Below are 13396 nucleotides of genomic sequence, written 5' to 3' on the forward strand. Positions count from 1 at the left end.
GATGTGCTTATTGCCATCTTTACTGTGTATGTCTAATGGGCTTTTTAATTATTGATTCATCATCACCTCTTTATAAACTACTTAGAAATGTCAAAAGAATGAACTGTGTTTATGTTTTTCTTTTTAAATCTCATTCAGATTTAAAAACCGTAACAGCTCCATGGAACAGTGTAGCTCTAGGGGCAGGGGGCACTGGACCTCAAAGTGGGGAGGAACATATCTATATATAAACACATCAGGAAGCCTCCCCAGTTAAAACTCAATCCCCGAGGGCTACACATGAAATACACTACCTGAGTAGCTTTTGCTGTGCCTCTTCTTCTTCCTTCGTTTCCCAGATGGCCTCTGCTTTTCCCTGTCGGTGTGAGTTTGCCCTGGGGGGAGTGTTGCTGAACAGGAGGAGTCGGTGGCTGGCTCCTCCGAGAAGGACTTCTCTTGAGAGGTATCCAACAGTGAGTCTGTACCAGGGTCTTCATTTTCCTTTGCCATCTCTTTTGACTCAGCCTCATCACAGGGAGCAGGCTGAGTGCTGCCAGGGTCGACCCCGGTCTTGCCCAACTGAGTTTCTGGTTCCTGCACCAGACTGTAGCTCTCGGAGCCATCAGCTGGGTGTTCCTTGTCCTGGCTTTCTAAGATGGACCCGTTGGTCCATCTGAGCTGGTCTCTCAGAGCAGTGCCCGAACTGCTGCTTGCAAACCTTATCCCCGTGCCCACGTTAGCAGCAGAGAAGGCAATGGAGCCGCTCTTTGTGCTCTGCTGGAGGCTTGCCCAGCTGCCTGCCTGCTCCATCATGGTGTCTGGCATGGGCTGACTGGTCCCATCAACTTCCACCAAGCTTACTGAGGGCCTTTGAGTCCGGGACTCTGGTGGCAAACCTCCTCCAGCATTGTTTTTAGATGATGCCTGGTTTGAATCTGAGGCATTTGTAACATCACCACTCATCTCCATCAGGGCAGTGGTTGAGGGCCGAGTGCTTTCTGAGGGACGATCATCATCATTGTTTTGCTTGGTCTTATCATTGATCTGCTTTCCTGCTGCTTGCGGATCCTTAATGCTCTTTCCTTTAAACAAAAACATGCCATCAGCCACAGCTGCAGAGTTGTATCTAGGATCAACCAAGGTGTTTCTGCCACTGGGAGATGTTAGAAGCTAGCCAGCTGCCTATGGAGGGTGCGCTGACCCTAAAGCAGCTACGCAGAAGCAGCAATATTTTATCTTCCCTGCACCTCCCCTCCTTATACACCATGTTGGACTCCAAGGTTCCAGCTCAGCAAAGCCCCTCCTCTGTTTTCAGCAGGTGTTTTTGTGTCTTTGCTGCCAACCAGCTGATTTCCGTGGAAGCCCCCAGACTTGCAAGGGCACCTGAAAGCCTACAGCAGGAAGAGGGAACCCACCTGTGAGGTTCTAAACTAGGTGGGACTGCTGGCTTGGCTGCATGAGGACTTCAAAACTGCCCATCATCCAGCCTAATCCTGCCCTTGCAGAGCAGGTTAAGGAGAACCACAGGGCACAAGTCAGGCTCTGTGGTAGGCCAATGCCCTTGGACTTCTCTAACATGACTGACACCAAAGCCAAGCCATCAAATAAAAGCTAAACCCATGGGCTGCCTCCTAACAAGCATCTAAAGGATTTTGGTCCTTCTGCAAATAGAGTTTTCTCATCTTTTTTAAGGACTTTTTTTAGACTCCCAAATGTAGACTAAGACAGGGTGCAGCAGTCCCCAAGGCAGTGACAAGCTGTGCTACTGAGACTTGATAGCATGGAAGGCACTCGTGTGCCCCACCAGCATGGCTTTGTGGCTGACCCATGGGCTGTGCCTCTCGGAGGGTTTATCAGCACAGGTACAAGGCCATGCTGCTCTAAATTGCTGCTAATTCTGGGACAGACCCGGCTGGCAACAGCTCAGGGCTCTCTGCTCCTCTTCTCTGCAGCAATGGCTGCAAAGCCTCCTTAAGTTAAATGCCCCAAATGCAAATGTGAAGGTTTCTTGCTTGTGTCCTTGGCTCAGGCTCAGAGGCAGATGGGAATGAATAGCTGCAGGTACAGTCGGGTCTGTGTCCTTACCAGGCTGGGTCTCCTCTGAGCTCTCTGCAGGCAAGGTTTTAGGAATTGCATCCGACTCCTGTCTGTTCTTTGTCTTTCTCAGCGTGAAACCTTTCCTTATGTCGGCTAGCAGCGCGTCGATGACGCACACCTCCTCCTGCTTCACCAGCCCCTTCTTAACTGGGATAAAGAGAGAGAGAGAGAGAGAGGTGTTAAAACTGCATCTGTCAGATGGGGCAGAAGGAGACTTTGCAGCGATGCTCTTGCTTGGGGTGGGTACTGCTGTTCCGGTACGAGCAACCACTGGGTAGAAGCAAGGCACTGATGCCCCAGGCCTGGGAGAAACCCATGCTCCATGCCTCCACAGCAGCGTGTCCTGGCTGAAATCAAAGGGTTTCCCCCAAAGTCTGGGTGCTACAGGCTGGCACTGGTGGCACCTGCTCTGCCCGGACCTGTGCCTGGTTGTACCATGACCTTGAAACACCTCCTGTTTTCTCCCCGTGTCGGTGGGGGCCTTTTGTTTTGGAGGGAAAAGCATCTTGATTTTTCTTTCCTCTCAGCTACTTCCAATTGTACTTTCCAGTTGTGCCTTTCATTTCCATCTGGAGAAATGCAGATTTAAGTTAAAATCTGCAAGGTTTTTGGGATGTCAGTAGTTGGTAAAGAGAGACCATTCAAGTGTATATGGGGATTTTGGAGAGGGGAGAAGTCAAATGTTTCTTGTTAGATTTGGGATTCAAAAGATATGTTTAGAAACTGGAAAAGTTAACTGAAATGTTTCGATTTGGTATTTTTTTTTCTCTGCTGTTCAGTCAGCAAACCTAAAATTAACTTCTCTGCCCAGCTGCAGCTGCGAAAAGTCAATCCTTAGTTACGGCTGTAAGACACCTAAAAAAGCCTTTAGTCAGCCAGCACCTGGAAATCCACAAAATAAATTACCACTACTGGTCCATTAAAGCAGGACCAGCAAAGAGCTCCTACTGGCCTCATCTCTCTTTTTTTGAAGCCTTTTCAGGTACTCACTGACTTTTCCATTTTCTCCCTTCTGTCTCTTGCCCTCTTCCTCTTCCAGCTGTTTCTTCCTCTTCTCTGCCTTGGCAGCTTGCTCCTTTCTGTCCTTGTTTTCCTGCGGTAATGTAACAGGGGCATGAGAAGTTTGGCTAAATGTCTGCTAGAAAAGCCGACGAAGAGAAAGATCTACAGATGGTTGCAAAGGAAGAAGAGAAATTCTGGCCTTAACCTGTACAACAAATAAAATGGGCATGGGAAATAAAGCCTGTCCTGCCAAGAGGGTGGGAGGGAGACCGCTGGCTTGGCCAGGGCTGCCACATCCCTGGAGGAGGTGGCAGTGGTGACACAGCTACCTACCAGTGTGGAGCTCTTCTGCCTGACCTTTAGCTGAGGCAAAAGTGGAAGGTACTGAAGCCACAATTTCCCCCAAACTGGTGGGTTTTTTACTACACATACTCTTTCTGAGTCTGGTTGCTCAGGTTGCAGCAAAGAGTTAAGTTTTATAAGCCCTGTCCTCTAAAATTTACACACTTGACTCCAAAGCATCTTTGTACCTCTGAAGCTAAAGTTGCACCAAAATTGCAAACCACCAGGGTCTGTGCCAGCCAGGAGCACCAGCACGGCACGACTCTGCAGTGGAGTAGGGATCAGGCACCTCTTCACCGGGTGATGTCATGCCAAGCGCCCAAAGGAGGAGGCTATAACCAGCATCTTCCCCTGCCCAGACTCAGGTGCCCATCCCACCCCGTCTGTCAGCACAGAGGCATGCCCCAGTGCTAGGGATGCTCAGCATCACGTGTGCAGACACCAACCTTCAGGGCTCGGATGAAGAGATCTCTGAAGGTCTTCATGGTGCTAAATATGTCCTCTAAAGACAACTTGCTTGGGTCTTCACAGAGATAATTTGCAAGTTCTTCTCTCTTCCTTTCAATGGTTTCAAATTCTTCTTCGAGCTTTCTGGAGGCATCAATGCTATCCTGAAATGAATTTAATATACACAGTAAAATACTATCCAGAAGACAATGAGTGAAGTGCACGTAAAGAGAAAAAAGATGTCAACCTAAGAGCTTGGAGCAGGACTCTGAGCCCTGGCTTGTAACTGCATCAGAGCTTATAAGGTGGGAAGAAACGAAGATTTGCAGATGATCTTTGCTCTTGGCTGTGCTGTGCTAGTTTACAGGGGTGGCTTGAGCAAGACATGGAAATCTCAATGTCAAGCTTGATCCCAGGAGAAGTGATCCACACAGAGGGAGAGGGTGGACATCTTCACTCAAAGTGAGGAGTCATAGAACAGAATGGAGAGAGCAGTTGGGGCAGAGGCCTTAAGAAACGGCCTCACCAATGTATCCAGGTTTGGGGTGGAGCTGGCAGACACCAATGGGTTGTGTGGCATCACAGCCTACTTCCACATCTGACAGCATGTCTTGCACCAATATTTTCCACCCTCTCATTAGCCTCCTCAGCTGCCTATGTACTGCATGCTGCCTCTGTGTGTGTAACGGGAGATATAAGGGAGCTCCACTTCTGACCTGGATAGGTTTCTCATACTGTTGTTTCACATCGTCGTTTGAAGATAGGACCTTTCGCTGAAGCTCCAGCAACTTCTTTAAATTGGTACTAGACTCCGTGCGTATAATATCAAGATTAATTCTGAAATCACACAGATACCCCCCATTAGTTGACACTCCAGCATCTTGCGAGGACCAAAGAATGGACAAGTCTGAGCTGGGGGGTTGATTGTCCTTCTGCTTCCCACCACTTCACTGAACTGAAACCTGAGCTCTGAGCTCTCTGCACAGTCCAAACTCACAGAAAACAGCTTCTCTCTGCAGCACTTATGAAAAGGCTGCCAGGTCTACCTACAACTTTGTGTACTGAGATGATGAATGCCAAAAAAAGTCCACTCATTCAAAGGGCTGTTCTCCACACGCAGGGCTTGGCATTAGCTCACTTTCCCTGGTTGAAGGCATAAATGCTTCTGGGTAGCCAGCCTCCACAAGCTCCTGCTACCACAAAGGCAACGCAGGTTTTGAAAGGGCCCAGGAGGCAGCATTAACTGAATACTCTGCAAATTTCAGCCCAGAACTATTATATATTAAAGGGGTTTCAACATTCATCAGGCAAATCTTTTGGTTAAAACTAAGATGCCATCTTGTTAATGTGCTATTCCAGCTGCGTATGTCCTAATTTCTGGTACATTGTTGATGTGTATGAGATTTATTTTTGCTTTTAATTCAAAGGAAGTGACACACAATTTTACCCTGCTGCTTTTGAAACATATTCAAGATCCTTTGGCAGTTCCAGTAGGTCCGTGTGGCTGTTTTCTACTTCCTGAAGCAAAACAGAGAAAGAATTGTTATTTGCTGTGTGGCAGGAGCTGAGAGAGGAAGCTGGGGGGGAAGAGACATGGGCAGAAGTGCCTGGGAAGGATGGATGGCTGTGCCACGTCCTGCCGCTGCCCCCCTCTGCAGTTTGATTGCCTAGCAGAGCTGAGCCACATCCAACATGGGATGGCATGTTCGGAGAGGAAAGGCATTGCTCCTGGACTATAGACACACATAAGAGGGTTGAATGTTGAGAAATAGTAATTCAAAGCAAACCTGACCTGCTCCTGAACTGTTCTTCTGCTCTCTTCTGAGACACCTACTCTTGACCGTGAAAGAGGTAGGACTGTGGTTTGATGCAGTCTGACACCTCCTTAGGTCCCAGGGGGGTATCAAAAGGGCTTGAATCTTATTTACATTATTTATTTTCATGGCTGTGCTTGCTGAAGCTACTGCCAGCTAAAGCAGGGCTTGAATTTGCATAACTGGAATGGAGGGACCTTGATGAATGAAGGCAGCAGAACAGAGCATGGATAAAAAAGGAAAAAACAGGGAATAAGAAATCCAGGGAGGCTTGGAGAGGAGCATGAAAAGCTCGAGCATAGCCTGCTGGAAAAGGAAGAGGTCATGGAAAGGCAGAAGGGCTAAACAGGTACAGACCAGACGGGACAGCTTTGGCAGCCATGTGCTCTGCGGTTTGCAGTTGATGATATGCAGATTGCACAAACATGAAAAAGGAAGTTCCAGCCATTGTGGGGAATGATGCTGGAGGAAAGCAGAACAAGTCTTACAGTAAGGAGGTTCCTGAGTAGCGCCCACAAGCAGCAAGTCTTAAAATAAGGAGCTTCCTGAGTAGTGGCCACGAGCAGCCTCCACCAGCCTAAGTGATCTGAACACTCCCAACTTGTGACACTGCAGCTAGCCAGGGAGGATACAAACATGAGCTTGTGGCATTAACTGAAAGTAGTGTAGGAGAAATGGTTCATCTGTGATAAAATCCTCCCCCTTCCCTGTCACCCAAGACTTGATAGTGGTACCTCCAGAATATGGTGGAGCAGCGTAATGCGGGTTTGGTTTGCTTTGGTTTCTGTTAGTTTGAGTAAAGTGCTGATTTTAAACCCATCGGCATCACCTGTGTGACTTCCCTGCAAAAGAGAAAGAAAGCAGATGTAACTCCCGTGCCCATCCAATTTACAACCTTAAAGGAGATCATCCACATACTTTAATGGGGAGAGGACATGACAAGGGAAGTCCTTACGTAGTTCAGAAAGTTTCCAACTTTGAGAATCAGTTGACAAAAGAGTGGGAGTCGATGACTGTTCAGAAGATCTGAAAAACATAAAGGAATTTTAAACAAAAGCTTCTGTTACACCAGAATGTTTCCTAAACTGCACTGAACTTGGGATTCTGAATTCCAACCAAACCAAATCTGGTATTTCAGCTTTGTGGCCCAAAGGCCCAACCTGCAGAGAAACTGATTCTACATAAATGCAATTCCAGGAGTTGTATAAGGTTTTGTTGATTTATGTTTCTTTCTTTCTTTCCATCTGGTCTTTCATTCCTAATTGAAAATAACCTGGAGTTGGACCCTCCTCACTAACAGCCATCAACTTGCTGCCTTCCCTGCAAGTACTCCAGTTTACCCTGGTGTGGGTGAGGGTAACTGGGCTGCAATTTTAATCTTGCAGACTCCATTCAGCTGTGCAGTGAGGCCAGTTCTGACAGCCTTGTGATTATCTGCCAGCTGCTAAAACCAGACACGGTCACCCTGTTCTTGGTCTTGCATGGTGGAGATGATTATCAGGGCATGAAGGGTACAGTCCCTGTCCTTGCTTTTATGACGGGGTGCTGCAGTGGTGTACTTTCTGAAGCGCTCAGCTTTGAGCCAGGAACAGCTCCAAAAAGGACAACTGGGCTGCTGGGAAGACACTTTTAGGGGGAAGCTTCAATTTATCCCAGCAGGCAGCTGTAAGGCCAGCTGGAGAAACCCCCAGCAGGAGTTGGGGGAACTGGCTCTGTAGGACAGGCGGCACTTGATAGTGCCAAGGAAAGCACCCTGCTCTTAGTGGAGTGGGACCTGAGGTTTCTGCCACAGGAGGCCAAAACCTATTGAACAATCTCTCCACACACAAAACTGGAGCATCAGCCACTTACAGGCCAAAATAACAAAATTTTTCTTCTGTTTCCATTTGTAGGCAAGGAAAAAACTGAAGCATCACTACTTTCTGGGGGAAGTTTGCGATGTGCTTTTCTGGCAGCAGAGAAAATTGCTGTGTGAAGGTCTTCATGGGGCAAAAAACGCCAAATGAATTAGCTGTAAAAAGGCTAGCTCTGCTGTCTAAATTCAGCTCTTTTGAAAGGGCTGACAAGCTCCCCATGCTTCACCATTGAAAGTGTTTCAGGGGAACACATCTGCTGCAGATTAAGAGGGCTGAGGGTGAGGGAAAACGATCTCTGGTCTTATTAAGTGCTTTGACCATCAGTGGAGGTACCTATAGCTGCCTCCTGTATTCTGCAGTGAACCAGTGAATAGACCATGGGGGAGTTTCAGAGGGGCTGGGTAGTATCCCTGCAAAGCTTCAGGGGAGTTTTGGGGCGTTTAAAGTTTCCTGTCATAAATAACATCTAGAAATAAAATCAAGTCATTTACCTTCACAGGCTCTCCGGATGGCTTCAGCTTTTGGCTGAATCATGTCCAGCACAACAGTGGTCTCTTCACAGATCAGCATGCATTCGATGCGCAGCTGGTAGCTAAGGACAGAGATCGATTCAAGCCTTAAAGGCACTGTGATCTTGGCTGGCACGGCGGTCCTCTTCCCACATCACAGGTAAGTCTGGCCATCCCACAACAACGCTGTCAACCACATCCACATTGAACCAGTGTCTGTGGCTTGTGGAGGGAGGTGAAGGGCTGCTGCTTGCCTTAGGGACCAGTGGGCATGTAGTTTCTGCTGATGCACTGCGATCAGCAAAGAGAAGACTGACCACCGTGTGAGATATGGATTCCCTCGTCTTGGCATTGCATTTTGCACCACCTTTCAGTAAGATATGGGACCTCCCCGGGCAGGTCTGACCCTGGGTCTGGGCCACCTTCTGCTACTTCAGAGGGAGAGGAGGTGCTGGAGCAGCAACAGCCTTTCCTCTAAGTGTAACAGGGAAAGGGATAGTTCTAAGCTGGAAGGGGGGCTCCACCAGCTATAACCCAGTGTTGGTCTGTGAGGCTTCTAGAAAGAAACTTAAACTTCCCAGAGGTAAACCAAGAAAAAGATTGGGCTGAAGTTCATGACCAACATCCTTACCTGGCAATCTGAAGGAGGAGAAGATAAAACTGATCTGCGTTTGCTAGTTTTGATTTCTCTTCTTTGAAGGCCTTCAGGTTTTCTATCTAATGGGAAATAAAGAGTCAAGACTGCAGGACTGCACTGCATGTTCAGGTCTGTAAACTAAGGGTAGCATTTTTTCTCCTGACCTCATGCTTTTCAGGCAGCAGCTTCAGTAACTGCTTCAGAACCTCAACATCAAACTTCGTCCGGTCCCCATTCTGGACCATGGCAGCCACCTCTTCGTTGGAGCTGCAGGGAGGAGAGGCAGAGTCAGCCATCACCCAAAGACCCCTCTTCCACAATAACATGCTACCGAGACGTGCATCTGTGCAAGTGCTCCATGCTTTCCCTAGTGAGAGCCACAGTCATCCGAAAGGAAAGACATGTCTCCATGATCAACTTTGAAATGGGACGTGGATACCTGCTATGCCCCAAATTTTGTTTCTTGCCCTGGTCAAATGACTCGAGGCCAGAGATGAATCCTGCAACCCAGATCTCTGTCTCTGGGCATTTGATTACCTTAAAAGAAAACTTAATTCTTAACTTTTGCATTGGCCCTGTTTTGAGGAGGGATTTGATCTCCAGAGATTTTTCACAGCCTGAGTCACCCAAAGAGTCTGTGCCATAACCTTATCTGTAACATGGAGATGTAACGCCTTTGCCAACATATGGGAATTTTGTATGTAGAAACATATTAACCCTTGAATTCAGTGTTTTAAGACAGTGTAGGATAAACTGGGAAATGTTCAGATGTTTCAGTAACACAGACCACCAAAGTGCATTGGCTAGAATAGGTTTCATGAGGACCTTCCAAATACTATGCAAAACCTGCTCAAAGTTTTGTCAACTGTCATGAAAATTGGTCATGTCTTACCATTTAAATTGCTTCAAAAATATGTTCAAATTGAGACTTTTCTTGGAGTCCAAAAATGTGATCTTCATTAAAGAAAAAGAAGATATCTCGTATTAGATGAGCTGTCTGCAGTGATCTTTTTTCGAAAGAACGAGAGGGACCTCCTCACCTCCTTTGGTTCTGCCTTCACTGGTGCTGCTGTTTTCTCCTTCGGGGTTGCTTGTGGAAAGCAAAAGAGCTGCTCTATGCTTGCGTAATTGGGCTCTATAGTTTCCTCACTGCTGCTGCTCACTGAAGCCCACATTGAATGACTTTCTGCAAAAAAGACAAGGTGTTCAGACTGGCTAGAGGGACAGCTGCAAATTCCTGACTTTTGGGCAAAGTTGCTAGAAGGGATACTTCTCAGAAGACAAATGAAATAAGAAGAGACATCGGTCCTGGACAAATGCTAATTTTTGAGGAGGGCAAGTTCCACAGGCAGGGTCCAAAGGGCCTGAAGGTAATTAAACCTGGTGCTTTACCCCAAGATGTGCTGGTAAGGGGATGCAGTGCTGGGCACACAGAGGCCATACAGCCCCACCTCCCCCCATACAGCTGCTTTCTCCATGGTAGGCAAACTGGGTCAGCACGAGAAGGACCTCAGACATTTCTTTTCTAGTCCCCTGGCTGGTGTTATTTTTGCTTCCTCACATGCTAGCTGAAGGATTGGCCACAACCTAGACATTTTCTGACTGTGGCTTTTCTCCATTTTTCATTTTATAATCGAGCCTCATTGTATAATGCTGGCTATAGGACTGCTTGAATTAATTCCCACTGCACTTCCTTAAACATCTTTTTTTTTAAAAAAAAAAAAGTCACCTACATGTGCCTCTAGAAGTCTCTACTGAAATAATCCCAACCATGAACTGCTCTTGTGATTGAAAACATGCCTTATTTAAGCTTCACCTATGCCAAATTCCCTGCCTTGCTTGTCTAGGTCAAAGCTGACAATGTGTCCTGGCTTCTCACATTTCATGCTCCTCTTTGGAACCACCAGGAGAGGGAAATGTAACCCCAAAATCAAGAGGCAAGTCAATGATTCTCACGGCTCTCCAATTCTTTCAGTGTCCTTCTTGAACTGTGTTATGACCCTTACCTGCACTCTTACTCATTAATTTGATATACTCAGCTACAAGTATAGATGAACAGGGGAACAAAAGTCTGGGGCACCCAGATCTGAGCCTGTTGAGAACTCAAGCCTAAGCCATGTCATGGTGGATTAGGGAAATATTCCCATCCCTCCCCCTTCTTTTAATTTCAAAGTATTTCAGTTATAAACAAGCTATTCCAAACTACTGATTTAGTTGGAATGGTTATTATATTATATTAGTCGTTTCATGTTACTTTTATTTATTGAAACCCTGCAGGTCAGATGTAATGGAAATCAGGTGAGTTCTGTGTCTAAATGACTCAACCCCACTTGTCAGGTTCAAAGACAGTGTCTCTCCCACTGGGTCGCCCCTGAAGCAGCAGTGACTCTATGCCAGAAGCACCCACCTCTCACCACGTTGGAGGGCAGCTTCTGCCAGTTCAGTTTCTTCATTCTCAGCGTTGGTGTCTTCATCGTCTTGTGGGGAGGCCTGCCCAAGCCAAGAGGGCAGCTGAACTGGGAAGCCACCACGGCTTCTATATGATCTCCTGCCATGCCGGGCAGGAGTGGGGGAGGGGGAGGGATGCCACCCATGGAGGGCAATGGGAGTGGGGGTGGAGGGATGCCACCCATGCCAGGCAATGGGGGTGGGGGTGGAGGGATGCCACCCATGCCAGGCAATGGGGGTGGGGGTGGGGGTGGAGGGATGCCACCCATGCCAGGCAATGGGGGTGGGGGTGGGGGTGGAGGGATGCCACCCATGGAGGGCAACGGGGGTGGGGGTGGAGGGGCGCCAGGGAGTGGAGGGGCTGGAGGTGCATTCGTCGTGAGGGATGTGGGGGTCACAGCTGCCATGCCGGGGGGTGGGGGTGGAGGTGGTGGGGGTGGAGGTGGAGGTGACAGGGTGGGAGCAGTATTGGGTGGGGGGTTAGAAGTCTCTGGTGAAGCACAGCAGGCTGTGAGCTGGCAGGACGAGATCTTCTTTTCGTTGGTGGGTGGCCCTGGGGGAGTTGCTGGTGCCTTGGAGGGGTTTGATGATCCCGCTGGGCTCTGCGCTGCATGTGCACATGGCTCTAGCTCAGCCTGGATGCCTTCATTTGCACCCCCACACAGCCGGTTTTCAGCTCGCTTTTGCTTGTTTGAATGTTTCTTGATAGATAGCAGCCTCTCGATGACTTCTTCAACTGTGTTCCCTTGAACTAGAGAACAAGTCGGGGTCAGAGCAGGAGATGAGCCCCAAGCACTGGCTCATGCTGTCCAGCCCTCACCAAGCAGCAGTTCTAAAGCCACAGGGCCCACTCCCTGGTGCCACTTTACATAACTGCACTTTTAGCTTCCAGGCAATTTCCTTCCCATGGTCCTGGCCCACAAACCCTGTTTTGAACATGCCTGTCAGCAAGACTAGCCAGCACCAGTGGCAGGATGCCAACAAGGACAGATTCCCATTGACTCCCACAACCCAAAGCTCAGGGCTTAACCGTCAAAGCATGGCCATGAACCCCGAGCCCACCGCTGAACGTGGCCTAAAGCTCTCATGAGCATCCGCATGGCTGGGGCTTCACATCAAGACTTGACCCTGTGCGGGAGGTGTAGCTTTGTCACAGCTTCTGTTCAGCTTTTAGCAAGTCCCATGGATTATTTACTGCACATTTTGGAAGGTCTTTTGTGGGCAGTGGGTGGGACACGGGAAAATAAGAGGATAGTGCAAGGCTGGATATGTCATTCTTACTGTCATTTGCGAGCAAAAGGGCTCTGTTCACTACTGCGTCCAAGGACTCCCACAGCAGGAGGCTGGAGTGGTGAGATGGTTCCAAGTGCAGCAGGCTCTGGAGAATGGACAGCAGTTGGATGGAGACTGGAGAGCGGCTCACCTGGAAGACACGGCAACTTTCCATCATAGCAAGGTTGGTTCCAGGCAAAGTGTGTTAACTTTGCCATTGCATGACCTTGCGCCCCACATGGGGGTCTACTTACTTTATTGAAGAGAGATGAAAAGACCTCATGATGATCATTCATGTTTATCCCGTCACATATCTTTAATAATTCCTCATCATCTTCTATCTTGAACTCCTCAAATGTATCACACTGGATAAGCAGATCGTCTTCCTCTATGTCTCTACAATATTACAGCATTCATGTTCACTGGAGAGCCCTCCACTGATTTTCAGATGATTGCTTTTATTTAAATGGCTTTTATCTCTTTGCCTCTCAGACTCAGCTAGCTGGTGTTGAAAGTGCCCAACTACCTTATTTATAAAGGATCAGATGCCATCAGTGCGTGCACCCTTTCTTGAACAGAATGTACCTCTTTCTACAGCCAGCACATAGACATGAATGGGACTTTTCACCCATAGACATGGCCCAGTGTGTGCTTTGTATGGGTTTCTCCTTGGAGCTGTAATAAGAGTGGCATTTCCACCTTTTTGAAACCGGGCCACCTTCTTCTTAAAGTCAAGACAAATTGAAAATATTCCAGTCATATTTCTGTTTGAAAACCTTCCTTTTCTGTTACTCAAAATTGGATTAAAAAATTCCCAAATACTCTAAAGTCAACTTTCTCAGCACTCTTGAGACCACTCAGTGCAGGAACACTACCCTTGCTGGTTGGCACTATTGAAAGATCTTCTTTTCCCTAATTTTTATGGGATTGGATGGAGCCATTCCGGTTACATGAATAACTGCAACTCATGCTAGAATGCATCCTAGGATTTAT

At 47.8% G+C, this 13396-nt stretch overlaps 1 protein-coding gene across 1 annotated transcript; it reads right to left on the minus strand.

Moving 5' to 3' along the window:
• Positions 1-273: 273 nt before the first annotated feature.
• LOC106112141 (inverted formin-2-like) lies at positions 274-11322 on the minus strand. Its single transcript, XM_055793849.1, has 14 exons — positions 11091-11322; positions 9724-9869; positions 9576-9637; positions 8848-8950; positions 8678-8763; positions 8029-8129; positions 6637-6707; positions 6416-6523; positions 5315-5385; positions 4584-4704; positions 3861-4031; positions 3025-3169; positions 2065-2223; positions 274-1061 (listed from the first exon to the last, which is right to left on the minus strand). Exons 1-14 carry the CDS (start codon positions 11314-11316, stop codon positions 274-276), a joined length of 2358 nt encoding a protein of 785 aa, XP_055649824.1. The 5' UTR covers positions 11317-11322.
• Positions 11323-13396: the final 2074 nt, after the last annotated feature.

Source organism: Falco peregrinus, chromosome 1, assembly GCF_023634155.1.
Source record: "Falco peregrinus isolate bFalPer1 chromosome 1, bFalPer1.pri, whole genome shotgun sequence".
Taxonomy (NCBI): domain Eukaryota; kingdom Metazoa; phylum Chordata; class Aves; order Falconiformes; family Falconidae; genus Falco; species Falco peregrinus.

Coding starts and splice junctions, on each gene's coding strand:
- LOC106112141 (XM_055793849.1), bottom strand. CDS start 11,316: ATGGGTGGCATCCCTCCACCCCCACTCCCATTGCCCTCCATGGGTGGC. Junction 4,705..5,314: donor TATGTTTCAAAAGCAGCAGG/GTAAAATTGTGT, acceptor GTGTGATTTCAG/AATTAATCTTGATATTATAC. Junction 2,224..3,024: donor AAAAAAGAGAGATGAGGCCA/GTAGGAGCTCTT, acceptor TCTTTATCCCAG/TTAAGAAGGGGCTGGTGAAG.